The following is a 14,666-nucleotide window of genomic DNA, read 5'->3' on the forward strand; positions in this document are numbered from 1 at the left end:
GGGCCCCCCCCCTCCTGTGCAGCCCCACCCCTACACAGTCCCTCCAAAATCCACCCACACCTACCCACACACCCCAATGCCCCCCACATCCCTCCACAGCCACCCACATCCCCCCACCCACCTTTCCACCCCTCTCCTGCAAACCCCACATCCCCCCAGCACATACCTTGTGTGCCCAGCTGTTAGACAGGATGGCAGGGGCTGTGGCTGCAGGGGCAGCTGTCCCCACATCCTGGTTAGTGAAGGGGTCAGGAGGAGCTCTAACTGCTCTATGGTAAGAAAACCAAAGGCAAATAGCAAAACATATAGGTATTTAGAATTCATTTTATTATGATGATAGAGACACTGGAAGGCTTCCAAATTGCTTTAACACTGTAGATATATCAATAAAACATTGTCCAACTGATCGTTGTCTCTCTGTCTCTCATTGTATATATAGTGGTCTTTTGTTTTAATTGTGGAGGAACATGGATTTTGGGGTATTTTACAGAGTGACTTTGGGATTTTTTTTATCAGGAATTTTTCAGTTTTCAGATAGGGAATGCCAGAATTCCTGCTAGGGGGGCAATTGGAGGACGCAGGCAGAGGAGCCTGCTCAGAGCTGGCATCTTGGACCCAGCTGGAGGTGCCTGACCTCCTGGCCAGTTGGGGCCAGGAGGACATGATTTGACAGTTCAAAGCAGGCCACCACACTGGGAACATCTTCCGGGCGATAGCTGCCCTGCTGGCCAGGCAGGGGGCACACATGGCAGTAGTGCCACACAAAGGCCAACTCTGCAGCCACAGCCCACTGGCAGCTGGCTCAGAGGGGCAGATGCCTCTACTAGCTGTGTAGTCTCCATCCGGGTCTGGCCGGTGCACAGCAGGTCCCAGCCAGGCAGCAGCCCCCACTGCCAGACTGCTGCATTGGGTAAAGGGTACAGGGAACTCTCAGGGCTGCTTCAGCAGTCCAGCTGGCACAGAGCATAGTGTCCCCAGGTACCAACTGGCTGGGCCCCAGAAGCTTCTGAGAGTGAGTAGCCCTGAGCTACTTGACAGGGCAGCTTTTTGTACTGATGCAGCCAGGACAGGGCAGCTTCTAATACTGTTGGAGACAGCACAGGTGCTGGCCCTGGGCTCTAGCTCCCCCACACTGCAGATCCAGGAGGAGCCAGGCAGGGTTGTTTTGCCCCAAGTAGCACACCAAAGTACATGTCCGGGCACATGTGCTGAGGCAAAAAGCCCCAGCTCAAATTTACACTGCTTCTATTTGAGCTGCTGCAAGTGCACATGCTTGCGTGCGTGGACATGACCATGCTGTCTTTCCATAGTAATGTGCTCTTGGTGGTTCATGAAAACATCTTAAAATGAAGGTAATGTTCCGGTTTGGCTGGGACAGTCCTGGTTTTTGTAAGCTGTCCTGGTCTCCTGGCCAGCTGGTGAGAATTGAAGCAAAAGTCCCAGATTGGGGCCACCCCACCCACACATGCAGAGCTGAGCGCTGTTCCTAGTGCCTGGGGCAGGGCAGGCTGGGGTGAGGCAGACCAGGAGGAATGGGCCAGGGTTTGAGCACCTATGCAGGGCAAGCCAGGATGGCAGAGTGGAGGATGGCAGAGTGGAGCATGGCAGAACTGTGCAGAGGCCTGCGGCTGGGCTGCATATTTCTTGCACGCAAAGGCTGGACCTGCCTGGCCATGGATCTCCACACTGTTCTGCCTTGCCCCACTCCACCATCAGGGCTCCTTGGAGCCATGGGGTTGGGGCTGTGAGTCCACGCGTGTATACTAGGCCCATGCGAGTAGACAGGTATTAGATGCGGCTTCAGATCCAGCCGCTTCAGATGTCAGTGATCCAATCCGGAGCTCTGGATCAGTTTGCTGCTTCGATCCGGCTGAAGTGGCTCCGAAGCTTCAGACCTGCCTTGGAGATCCGGCCATAGGGTATAATGGGGGATCAATGAAATATCTATAACTTTGTTGTTTTGTCTCTGAGTTGGGTGAAACTTGAAGGTGTAGTAGCCTCTGCTGAGAGCATGAAACCTATCAAGTTTCAAGAAGATAGATGCAGGGCTTTGGGGGGAACTGCACCCAAATTCTTGCAAGAAAAACTCATGTAACGTCTATGTGTTACATCACAGGGGGGTGAAAATTGCAGGGGTGGTGGCCCCTGGTGAGGCCACAAAGTATGCAAAGTTTCAAGAAGATAGGTGCAGAGGTTTGGGGGGAACTGCACCTCAAGCTGCTGACAGGCAAAACTCATGACACAGATGACCCTGTGTGTGTTAAGGTGCAGCGGTCTGAAAACTGCAGGGGTGGTGGCCCCTGCTCAGGCCAAAAAGCATGCCAGCTGTGTGTTTGTCTTGCTGGGGGAATCTGTCTTCTGGGGCCCTGCACCTCTGGCTGCTGACAGGCAAAACTTGTGATGTAGGTGGGTGCTTGGGTGACTGCTGTCTTGGGGCACAGGGGGGTAGAACCTACTGCAGGCCTGGGTGCTGGGCCCTGCCAGGCTATGAAGCCTGCCAGCTGTGTGTATGTCTCACTGGGGAGTCTGTCTTCTGGGGCCCTGCACCACAAGCTGCTGACAGGCAAATCTTGTGATGTGGGTGGGTGACACTGTGTATGTGTTAAGGTGTACCCTTCCTGGCACTGAGGCCTCTCCACAACACGGCAGTGTGCCCCAGTGAGGCCTCCTCCTCCCCTACAGCCTCATGTCTGGTCCACCACTTTACATGACAACAGGTAAAATAACTTAGCTGAATCAACACCAGTAGCATCAGCATCAAAGGTACCCAAACGGAACTGTCACAGACCCTTTCTTTTTATAAAGGAATTGACAGCAAGAAGTAAAGATGTTGTGTTGTGCTGGACATATGATGTTACTCATGGTGTGTGATAGCTTATCTTGTGTTTTTATGTCTATAGGTGTATTATGAAAAAAAAAGAAGCACTTAAAGATGTATCTTTGGAAGCTTTAGTGTTGAAAACCTCTTTGTCAGGCTGAGGAAGTACCTGCAGTTGGTCCTGGATGAAAGGGATAGTAAAGAAGCCAGAGGCTGGCCTGGCATGCAATGCAGGCAAGAAAGCCAGTCAGTGAAAATGGAAATGGAGGGGTCAAGGGACGAGGGACAGGCTGGGGGGGGGGGGAGGGGGGAAAGAGGGATGTAGCAGCACAGGTAAAAATGCAGAGGTGCCTGGGGTGTCAGATGTCCAGCAGGTCGCAGTATGCCTGCATATATTGAGTCCATGAGTTTCTGTACCTACTACCTAGGAGGCTGATGAAGTGCAGTTCATAGGCCCAGCTCTGAAAAGTGGTTTGTACATTCAAATAAGCACCTAACCTCATCACCAGAACTGAAGCCAACTTCCTACAGCTCAAAACACAAGACCTGTCAACTATTTCCAGTACCCCCCCAAACTGCACACCAGAATCTATCAGACAACAAAACCCAACTACCTGGGTTGACACATTCCTCACCAAAAAAACACTCTGCCTGCAATCTCTCAGGCATGATCCTGAGAGGAAACAAATTACAATGTAAACCACTTTTCAGAGCTGGGCCTATGAACTGCACTTCATGAGCTCCTTGGTAGTAGGTACAGAAACTCATGGACTCAATATACCTGACACCTCCATTTCCATTTTCACTGATGCCAGCTTTAGGTCTCACATCCTTGTCACAGCTCATGTGCTTTTAGCAGTGCTGGCAGATGGCAAACCTGGGATCATCTGCCAGCTCAAAATGTTCCCACACTACTACTCTCCTGCTTCTGGGTTGAGGGTGAAGATCCTGCCTTATCCCACTCCTCAGCAGGCTGAGGCAGAACAGCAAAAGGAGCTGGCTCAGTTGAGCCACTTGCCTCCACAACCTCAGCCTCCTCCGAGGTGCTGCTTTCCAGAGGAGACCTGGGTCTAAGGGAAATTTGAGGGATGTGGAGCAGAAACTCTGATTCCCTCTCAGTCCCTAGAATTGCTTGAGCCAGTGCACTCAGCATCCCTGGTTCCAGCTCCAGCTCCTCCTCTGGCAGTGGGAGGCTCACGCTGAGAGATGACATTGGGGTGGAGATGACAGTGATTCCACTGCTGGTGCCTATTTCTGGACTGAAGGGAGGTGATGCAGGTGCAGGGACATCAGGTGCAGACACTGCTCCCACCTCCTTGCTTCCACTGGCATGATGTCATGGCTGCTTGGGAAGAGAATGCATCTATGTTTGGGGGTGAGGACTTGCACCTCCAGCTCTCCCCCTACCCCCTCTCCCTCCCCTGCCAGAAGATCTGGCACCTGCCTTTCCAGCATGCTTCATATTGATCTTTCCTGTGCTGCAAAAGGTCTGTGTGTGTGTGTTAATTCTTTTGTTTTAACAACAAAAAAAAAAGAGCAAATATAAATTCAAATAAATGAATTGAATAGTAATAGTAATTGAATAGCTAAAATAAGCTAAATCCTACCCAATCCTTTCTAACAACAAAAAGGAGCAGGCAAGCTGAAATTCTTGAGTCCGAGGGTTCCTTTCTCATGCAGTTCCTGAGAGGGAACAAGCTAGGAAAAGGCACAGAACACCTCCAAACAGAGGCTTTTTATGCTGTTTCTAGGTCCCCCCCCCAGATGCTGTCATTGGAAAGGCAGCCAGAGAGAAATCCTTCTCACTGGCCACCTACACATGTCAGTCTTCTCCCTGCTCCCCCTCCCTCCACCTCCCACTCTCCCTCCCTCCCCTGCTCCCTCTCCCTTTTCTAACTTTCACTTTCAGTGTCCAAAGCACCCAAAGCATTTCCGAAGCACTTCAGAAGCTCCGAACCGCTTTGGACATCTTAACTAAGCCCATGCTTCACTCTGGGCATGCTGCTTCGGACGCTGAAGTGTCGAAAGCGGCCCCAGATCTGAAGCATGATCCAGAGTCTCGCATAGCCCTAGTGTATATGTCCACATGAGGAGGTGGGTACAGACGCATGGTGTGCGCATGTGCGTGTGTGCATGTGTGTGTGTGCGCGCACGCGCACATGCATGCCCTCCCCCACCCCCCTGCTGTCCTGGATTTCCTTATTCTGTCCTGGATTTTCCTAAAATTATTATGGTCATCCTACTGAAAAGTCAACTAAAAGCCAACTTTGTTTGCTCATGATACAGAAATATTGAAGATACACCCAGCATTTATACGTTATAGATTCGTGGAAGAAGTATGTTTATGTGTTTTATTGCAGTTTTGCCTGATGATTTCAGTGGGATGCAAGGCCTGTTCACAAAAAAATCATTGAAAGATCAGGTCCTTAGGACCTGAAGTGCACACTTAACTTTATTCATGAGTAAATATCATAGAAATTGCATTTGATAAGAATCTTGATGCAGGGATTGTCATTTGACTGTTTGCAGCACCTACTGCTACCGTTCTCAGGTACTGCAAAATAAATAATACTAATAAGAGTCTAGTTATACCTAGAAAATGTTTATATTATTAACATAGACAAGACAGGAGGGAGAAAACTGCTTTCTGTTTTACTGGCCAGATTTTAAATAGCTGGCCTTTGGTTTTGAACCTATATATAAAGGAGGAAGAAACAAGAACAGAAAGATAGGATAATAGTATGTGGTGGATTAGAATTGAAAAGAAAAGATTGTTCATCCCTTTTAAGGATTGGCCATGCCTGTAAAAAGAAATATTTATTAGAACTTTAAAGATTACTGTAGAGAATTTACCAAAGTTGTATCCTGTTATCAGCCTGAAACTAGAATGGAACAAAACAATCTCTAGTCTCTTCCTATATGCATGCAGGCATAGTAATGATACTTGTTGAACAAAGCAAGATTATCTCCTTCATGGGCATTTTAATAAACAGTTTTAAAAAGCTGGCACAGACCCATTGGCCCTTTTGATATTTAGATTCCTCTTTTATTGAATATTTTTTCTTGTTTTCCACTACCTTTGCATCTTCTGTGCTCATTCAGCTCTGTACAATAGAAATATCAGATAAAGTAAGAAAAATTCCATTAATGTTTCCGTCAGATTTCTCTGGATTAAACTAATCTATCTGCATTAGATTAATGTGATCTAAATTAATCTAATTCTGTGTAATCCCACTATTAGGATCAGATTTGAAGACCATCCTCTGACTCAGTCATTGGTGCAAAATCCAGGGTTCTTCTCTGGTTCAGTCAGACAGGGGTAAACGCACTGTATGAACTGCTGTACTCATTATCCAGGTTTTGCACCACATTTTCATTTTCCAGGTTTTCAGCATATCCACACAGATTCTTTTTTCAAACTCCTCTTTGCAGGTGTTTAAAGACCTGACCCAACTCCTTTGGAAGCCAGTGGTTATCTTTCCATTTACTTCCAGGAGAATTGGAAAGGAGCCAAAAACAGGTTTCTGTTATCCTTGAATAGCAACAACTTATGTTTTCTGTAATGCATTAACTGCGTTCTTAAAACATCAATATTCATGTTTTCTTTCCTAGATGCATCTCAATATTTTTTGTGGAATTCCAAACCTACTTTGCTCAGGATTACGCCCGAACAGCATGGATCCATTCCATTGCAGACTGTGCTACAATGCTCTGCGGTGTGTATTGCCCTCTAAAAATAATAGATTGGTTTGTTCCTGAGTGGGGACACCTGACAGTGTATTCATAAGTCACTGGAGCTAGTTGGGAAATATTCTGATTTGGGGCTTCTAATCATGTCAATGGCTTTTGTCCAGGCCAGCCTGGCCTTTTGAAACAAATGGTATAGCTGATTCCCATAGTGTGGTTTGGCAAGAAGGGATTCTCTTTAAATAACTTTGTTTGATAGTGAAAAGAAGCAAATCATTTTGTTGTCAAGTGATGTTTCTTTAAGAAATGTGTGATAAAGACTAAGGGATAAATCTTGGTTTGAGAGCAACTAAACTACCACTTGTTTTGCCTGATGTTACATTTTGCCTGATGTTACATTACACTTGTTTTGCTTGAGTTACATTTTAAAGTTGATGGGCTGTTCTTTTAGTTCAAGTCACATCCATAACACTTGCTCGGGTAAATGTCCTTTTTCATTCTTTTAAAAATATTTCCCGGCTTACTCTTTGAACACACATTTTGTTTTCAAGAATTTCTCAAGAATATATTTCATAGGACTGCAAATTTAGGCCCCAATCCTACAGCATGAGGCACATGGGTGGAAAAGTTTGCCAACTTTTCAGGATTGGGGCCTAAAAACAGCCGGACATCTTAGAAGTAAGTTGTGGTAACCATTCTGCATCAACCAGATTACATGTGATTTGATTATAAGTTTATCATTCAGAATTCTGTGAAAGTAGGTAGGATGAGAAATGATTTCTTCATATAGGTGAGATGAGCCTCTATCTAATCTCCAGAGGGAGACAGAGAGAGCTTTACCACATCATTTAAGGTCTGAGACCCTCAGTGAGAAGGTGAAAGGGACATACCCAAACAGAGCTTCAATGTAAATTCCAAGAGCTGCAGATTTATTGCAGTAGTAATGATGCTCCTTATCTAGATAGCACCATTGTCTCCTCCTGTCCCCGTTAATTGAGAGATGCCATTGGCCTACAAAAATGGCTTCAGCTCTACCTGGTTTTATAGAAAACAGAATATAATAATTTTTGCAAGGGTTTTTAGGTTGCTCACAAGTACCATAGTGATGTATGTGATAGTGAAATGTTACTCTAATTAGCTGTGGAAGCAGGTCAGTATTTTCTTCTCTTTGGTTTTGGTGGTTATTTCTTTTCCTAAACTTTCATTTTCATGGTAGTGTGATGCATGTGATGAGGCGCTATCAACTAACTTCATTCATCATTTCTTAAAGCCCCACTTGGAAGTTTTATCAGTAATCGTGTGTCCTGTCAAGTGGGCATCATGCTGGGAGGAATGCTTGCATCTACAGGACTAATCCTGAGTTCATTTGCCACAAGCCTGGAGCACCTCTACCTGTCACTAGGAGTTCTTACAGGTAGGAGGAGGGATTGATGTGGTATGTTCCAACCAACAAAGCAACCCAGAATTGTCAGAGCAATTAACTTAAACTTTTAAAGATATATCTTCATATTGCCACAGATCTAATCACCAGAGATGTTCAAGGTGGATCTTCCTTATTATAAAAGAGAGGGGATGGCTGCCTGAGTGTTCCCTGCGAGGGCTCCAGGGCTCTGGAATTTGCTCCCCAAGCTTGCCTGAAATCGTTCTAATCTGGTGATTTTGCAGGCACAGAGTAAAGTAACATCAGCTTGAAGAGGGCAGAGAGTAAACTCTGCGGAAAGGAGTTTTTTCTAGATGGCAGGCTGCTAGTTTTTCTCTCTAACATTAATATCCTACCAACCCATCTATGGCCTTACATAGATTTCCTTTATTTAAATCAATGGTTATACTGAGATTCCTGACTCATTAAAATTGACATGGTAGCCATGGTGATGTAAGTCTTGTTCTTGGTCTCCTGCTGTTTAGTAACAAGTTGGTAGAATTACTATGCTTCATATGCTGCCAACAACTTATTTGCTAAGAAAAAAAATCCTTGCATATGTGTTGCTCCTGCATTACAGTGTTAATTTTTGCCAAATGTGTTCATAACAAATAAAGTCCCTTGTTACCCAAAGCTCTATATCACATACCATCCAAATGCCATTGAAGCTTCCTGAGAATCTTTATGAGAACTATTATAAATACTGAGGAAGAGAAGCAATAAGGTATTCTGCATTAAGTTGCAGACAGTCCATTCGTCAAACAGTGAATTTAGTCTGCAGGGAGTAATGAAGAAATGAACCCACAGTAAATGGTTGCTTATGCTGACCCAGCAAGCAAATGTGTAACCCAGAGGGGAGTCAAGACCAGCGGTAGCATATATCCAAACTCAGAGCCAGTAGAAGTTGAGAGACTTACTAAAGTGATCATAGGATCATAGGAAAGTAGGGCTAGAAGGGACCACATGAGATCATGTTGTCTAGCCCCCTGCTCAAGGCAGGATCATCCCTGACTAAACCATCCCAGCCATGTATCTCTCTAACCATCAGTTGATAATTTCAAGAGACTGAGTGTCCACAACTTCTCTATGTGGCCTGTTCCAATATTTGACCACCCTTATGGTCAGAAATTTCTTCCTAATATCCAATAGGGGTGTGCAAAGTGGGCAGTATTCAATTCACATTGGATTTGGCCCAATTCGGGGGACAGTGATTCGATTCGCTGATTCGGATCACTGTTCAGATTCGATTCGGCTGAATCTGAAGATTCGATTCTGATTCGGAGAATCAGCGATTCAGCCATAGACAGCTTTATATGTTTTTTCTACATACCTCAAGGTACCAGGTGTGGTTCATGAATGCTGAGATGGTGGGGCAGATGGAGCATCCCACAGGAGCACGGGGGGGCTGGGGAGGAGGGAAGCCCACGTACTCAGCGGTGGACCTGGAAGTGGACCAGAAGTACTTCCAGTTCAATTTCGGGTCCACTTCTGAGTGCGCAGGGGCCCCCCCCGCCACACTCCCTAGGCTTAGTGAGCGGCCACGGGGGGGACCTCGAGTGCCCCCCAGACCCAGGAGGCATCAGTCGCCAAGCTGGAAGCGGGGGGGGGACTTCTGGTCCACTTCTGAGTCCACTGCCAAGCAGTGGGTGGGCTCCCCCATGCTCCCGTGGGATGCTCCATCTGCCCCACCATCTCAGTATTCACAAGCCGCACCTGGTACCTTGAGGTATGTAGAAAAAACATATAAGGCTGTGTCTATGGCTGAATTGTTGAATCCCTCCGAATCATTTCGGAGGCTTCTGATTAAATTCGGAGAAATTAATGGGTCTCCTGATTCAATTTGGTTTCAGAGATTCAACTGCTGAATTAGGCCAAATATCCTCCAGATCGAATCAGAAACCAAAGCCCTAATATCCAACATAACCACAGCCCTAATATCCAACATACATTTCCTTTGCTTCAGCTTGAGCCCATTGCTCTTAGTCCTGTACCCTGTGGCCACAGGGAATAGTCATCTCTATCCTCTCTATGATTTTCTTTCAGGAATTTGAAGACTTTATCAAATTCCCCTTTTGTCTTCTCTTCTCCAGATTAAATAACCCTAATTCTTTCAGCCTTTCTTCATAATGAATATATCCAGAAAGGAGAATATATATAACCCACTAGTGGAGAGCCAAAAGACAGATGCCTGATAATAGTGGACTAAGTTTCTTCATTGCTCCATTCATTATTTAGTAATATATAAATGAAGGTCTTTTCAGATTCATAAAATGTTTGCACTTCTAAAGGGATCAAATGCAGTGTATATCCTTTTCCTTGGTTGACCTTTCACAGACCTTTAATTTTGAGTTCCCTGTGACCTGGATAATTTTATTATATTATATTAATGTTACATTGTTTTACTCTTAGGGATTTTTAGTGTTCTGAAACAAAGTCAGTACACTGAACAGGATTAAAGTCCCATCCATTACTGGGATTTGGTTTAATTGACAAAGGTATGATCAGTAAAATAAGATAAAATTTAGTTCAAGTCTCCCACTCAGGTGTGGCTACTCGTATGGTCCTACCTCAAGGCTGCTGTCCACATCCTAGTTATACTACCTGTTATATCTGAGTGAGGTAACACAGCATTTGCCTTCCTGTGTCAGTGTAATCCATTCCACCTAGTAGGTTTAATGCATAGTAGGTTAATGTTGGCAAGAATAAAGCACTGATAGCTAATACTGGTAGCCTGTTACAGTTGAATATGAGTATCTCCCACATTGGTTCTTTCTGCTGTAGACATTGGGTGTGTCTACATATGCATTTATGCTGGTTTAAATTTCCTGTGCAGTAAATGGGAATAGGCTGGTGTCTACATGTGCAGGAATTAAAGCGCATTAACACTGTGTGTGAACTGATTTGGAACTAAAATGAATCCCAAGTCAGTCCATATACAGTGTTACTGTGCAGTAAATTGTCTACATGTGGATTACTGTGCAGTAACTAATTGGGTATAAATTTGATACCAGCATGATGCAGGTATCAATTTTACGCTCAAGTCGGCATAAGTTGCCATATGTAGACACATGCCCTTAATGCACAGTAATTTTGGTTACTGCACAGTAAATGTTCATAATAGACACGCCCTTTGGGAAGGGGGACTATTTTTATCTGAAGATGAAATTTGTTCTAAAATCCCAGGCTGGAATACATTTCTATGACTGATTCAGAAATCTGTGCTGAAACACTGTACTAATGCAAACTTTCATCTGATTGTTATCTCTCCTTGAAATTCTATAATCAATTTTTTCTCCAAGAGATGCTGTTTGGTTTTTTGTTTCTTTTCCTTTCTTTTCTCTTTTTTTAAAGAAAACCTTTATTGACGTGATTTTGAAAATCATCACAATCATAATCTAAATCAAAATAATAGGATTGAGGGCTTCTCAAGGGGATTTAATACTCCAACCAGTTGAAAAATATATTTTGTTTGCTTGGTTAAAGAAAGTGGCATGTCATACAATTCACAAAACAGGGAACCCCTCCCTAAATTTTTCTTCAGAGGTCTGCAATTACACAGATCTGCCCAGGAAATAGATATTTGGGTTTGTAGTCGACCCGACCACAATGAGCACTGGCTTTCAGAACAGTGTGCATGATGACATGGTCCCTAGAGGTTTAGTGGGGTGCCATGTTTTCATTTTTTAACTTTCTTGCCTTGATAAAAAGCTAGACCACTTATCATTGCTGATGTTCTTTTTATAGCCTGAGCACTTACCAAAACATAAAGCTCACCAATCCTCACCAGGCCTCTGCATGAAACATATTATTGAGGTTCAACTGCATTTGCTTACTCTGGTGTCCTTCCAGGGGGTGTTACCACTTTCACTTATTCCTGACCTGTAAAACTGTGGTAAGCAGGGGCCCTCCCATTCATTAGTGCTGATGGAAGTAGGTTATTTGGCTAACTGTAATGTATTCTATTATATATACTCACTATTAAATAATATGCAATCTGCTTCTTTTCTAGGGCTTGGATTTGCACTCTGTTATTCTCCAGCCATAGCAATGGTGGGCAAATATTTCAACAAAAGAAAAGCGCTGGCTTATGGGATAGCCATGTCAGGGAGTGGCATTGGTACCTTCATTCTGGCTCCTGTGGTCCAGCTCTTAATTGAACAGTTTTCCTGGCGGGGAGCATTACTAATCCTGGGAGGTTTTGTTTTAAACCTCTGTGTCTGTGGTGCTTTAATGCGGCCTATTACTCTTAAGGAGGACCATGAAAACCCTCCTGAATTGCTTGGACAGGAGTATGTCTCCAAAGCACAGAAGCAAGACTTAAAGCAGATATCCATGTGTTCACCTTTAATGAAAGACTGGTCCCATGAATGTCTATGTCACTGCTCATGGCAGGAGTACAACTTTTTGCTGATGCCAGACTTCATGGTGCTAGCAGTGTCTGTTTTGTTTATGGCATATGGCTGTAGCCCTCTCTTTGTCTACCTAGTGCCATATGCTCTGAGCGTTGGTGTAAGTCATCAGGAGGCTGCTTTCCTTATGTCTATACTTGGTGTCGTCGACATTATTGGCAATATCACCTTTGGATGGCTAACAGACAGAAGGTAATGACAGACATCAGTTTGCAGATGGTGCGATGATGTGTGATGCATATTAACTTCTATATTGATGATATTGGAAACAACTTTAATTTCTTTTCTGTTGATTACCATCATACATCTTTTAGAAATGCTTATCACTTACCATTGATTCCATCTGTAGGTTAACTCAGATTTTAATTATATTTTTAAGTTTGAATTAAAAGTTATCATGGTCTGTGGCAGCAGTTACCAACCTAGGAGTCCCAACTGCATATGTCTAGTGTTGTTAGTATCACAGAAATTGAATGATAGTGATTGGACTGAGACTGGAAGTGGGGTCACGAGTCCAGAACTGGGTTCACCATGGAAATACATTGGAAATCCCTGGTCAATGCCATAAATATAACGTAAATTAGCATTGTCCTCTGTGTCCAATCACGAGAGGATAATAGCCTGGTTCCTCTGTACTACTATCCCAAAAGCAATGGAAAAGAGCCAACAATTTGGCCCTGCACTTTACTGCATATGCACAAAAGGACAGAGTTAAGGTTATGCAAACCCAAATGTTTGCATTGCCTGACTTTTGAGTGTTTAGCCATGCTGTGCCATCTTAGCTCATTCTCAACACTTATGCAGTATTTATAACATTGGTGCAGAAGATCACGTGAGTGTGGGAATCTAAGTCTAAAAGCCAATTTGGTTGTCCCGTTTATTTCATATATATGATATTTGAGTTGCTGTGAACTGTAGGTCTCTGCTCCCTCTTGTTTAACTCACTTTCACCTCAATTGAATCTTTCCTGGTTTACACCACTAAAGAGGAGAGAAGTAGGTATTTTGTCTTATTTTACAAGATATTGAGAGCCTTTTCTTCAACATATAAAGATAAAAGTGTAGAAACCAAGTAGCTGAATGTGGCCAGATACTAACCTACTTTTCTTTTACCAGCATGCTCCAAAATTAGGAGCAAGGAACAGGAAGTTAGTTTGCTGTCATGTGGTTCAGGTTATTTGCTCTGTGGCTAGGTAGAGACCTTTGCACGTTAAGCTAGGCATTAAAATTTAGCAGTATAGGAGAAGCAGGGGATGGGTTAAAACAGAAAAAATATAATAAGACGACAAAATCCTGTATAATTTGTAAAGAGCAAGGTAATCAATCTAGAAATATATGGAAACAAAGAGAAAGTGTGTAAGATTGCTTTATGCTTCCTGTTTTAAAATCCACAGGTGTCTGAAGAAGTATCGACATATTTGCTACCTCTTTGCTGTGGGAATGGATGGCCTCTGTTGTCTCTTCCTACCTGTTCTCCAAAGCTTCCCTCTGCTTGTGCCTTTCTCATTTACCTTTGGGTATTTTGATGGAGCCTATGTAACACTGATTCCTGTTGTGACGGCAGATGTGGTTGGAACTGCTTCCTTATCATCAGCCCTAGGAGTGGTGTATTTTCTTCATGCAGTACCATACCTACTGAGTCCCCCCATTGCAGGTCAGTTCACAGACACCTCTGCAATACTGTTTATGCTGTTACTCTAGATTTTCCTACTGACAAAAGCAGAGCCCTTGAATATGTAGGTTAGAGCTGGTCAAAATAGGGAGGTTTCTTCTTGTACAGATAGGCTTTGTTCATCATGTCACAGAAATTGCAATATTAATGAAAAAAAATAATTAAAAAAATAGAATTGTGGAGAATTTTGCTTTTCTCCAACTTAAACAGCCAAACTATCCCCATTTATGGAAATACTTATTCAAAGGTGAAAATCCAAAGCAGGACAAGTCAGAAAATCCTGATGTGAATCCTACAGTTAGGGCATCTATGCAGAGGGCATCCCTCCTCACCCCAGCACTTTTAGTTCTTATGTTACCCAAAGCTCCCCTACTGAAGTCTTTTGCTGGAGGGATGGAGCAGGAAAGGAGGAGTTGCATGGAGTGATGACTTCCTAACATTACACCTTTTCCACCCAGTGACTCCCCACAGCAGAGGTGTAGTGGTAGCGCTGTCTTGCTGTGGGTCCAGATGCATGAGTTTGAATTTTATTCTGGACTCATGCCAAAGACTGCCCTCAGTCAACCCAGCTGTAAGTGAGTACCTGGTCTTTCAGACTGGAAAGTCTGTGTTGGCTGGATGCAGGGGCAGATCCAGAGGGGTGCAGTGGAGCAGCTACAGC

At 44.1% G+C, this 14,666-nt stretch overlaps 1 protein-coding gene across 8 annotated transcripts in view; it reads left to right on the plus strand.

The window, feature by feature from the left end:
• Window positions 1–14,666, plus strand: part of SLC16A12 (solute carrier family 16 member 12) — a 72,719-nt gene that overhangs the window by 46,544 nt on the left and 11,509 nt on the right. For 6 of the 8 annotated variants that reach the window (XM_025194613.1, XM_025194608.1, XM_025194610.1 and 3 more), the window contains 4 exons: window positions 6,431–6,534; window positions 7,776–7,919; window positions 11,935–12,526; window positions 13,728–13,987. In XM_025194613.1, the coding sequence (XP_025050398.1) occupies window positions 6,431–6,534; window positions 7,776–7,919; window positions 11,935–12,526; window positions 13,728–13,987 (1,100 nt within the window). Of the gene's footprint in view, window positions 1–6,430; window positions 6,535–7,721; window positions 7,920–11,934; window positions 12,527–13,727; window positions 13,988–14,666 lie in introns of all 8 variants that reach the window. The other 2 variants (XM_025194615.1, XM_025194616.1) reach the window with 1 other exon arrangement.

This window comes from Alligator sinensis, unplaced genomic scaffold (genome assembly GCF_000455745.1).
Source record: "Alligator sinensis unplaced genomic scaffold, ASM45574v1 scaffold423_2, whole genome shotgun sequence".
Taxonomy (NCBI): domain Eukaryota; kingdom Metazoa; phylum Chordata; order Crocodylia; family Alligatoridae; genus Alligator; species Alligator sinensis.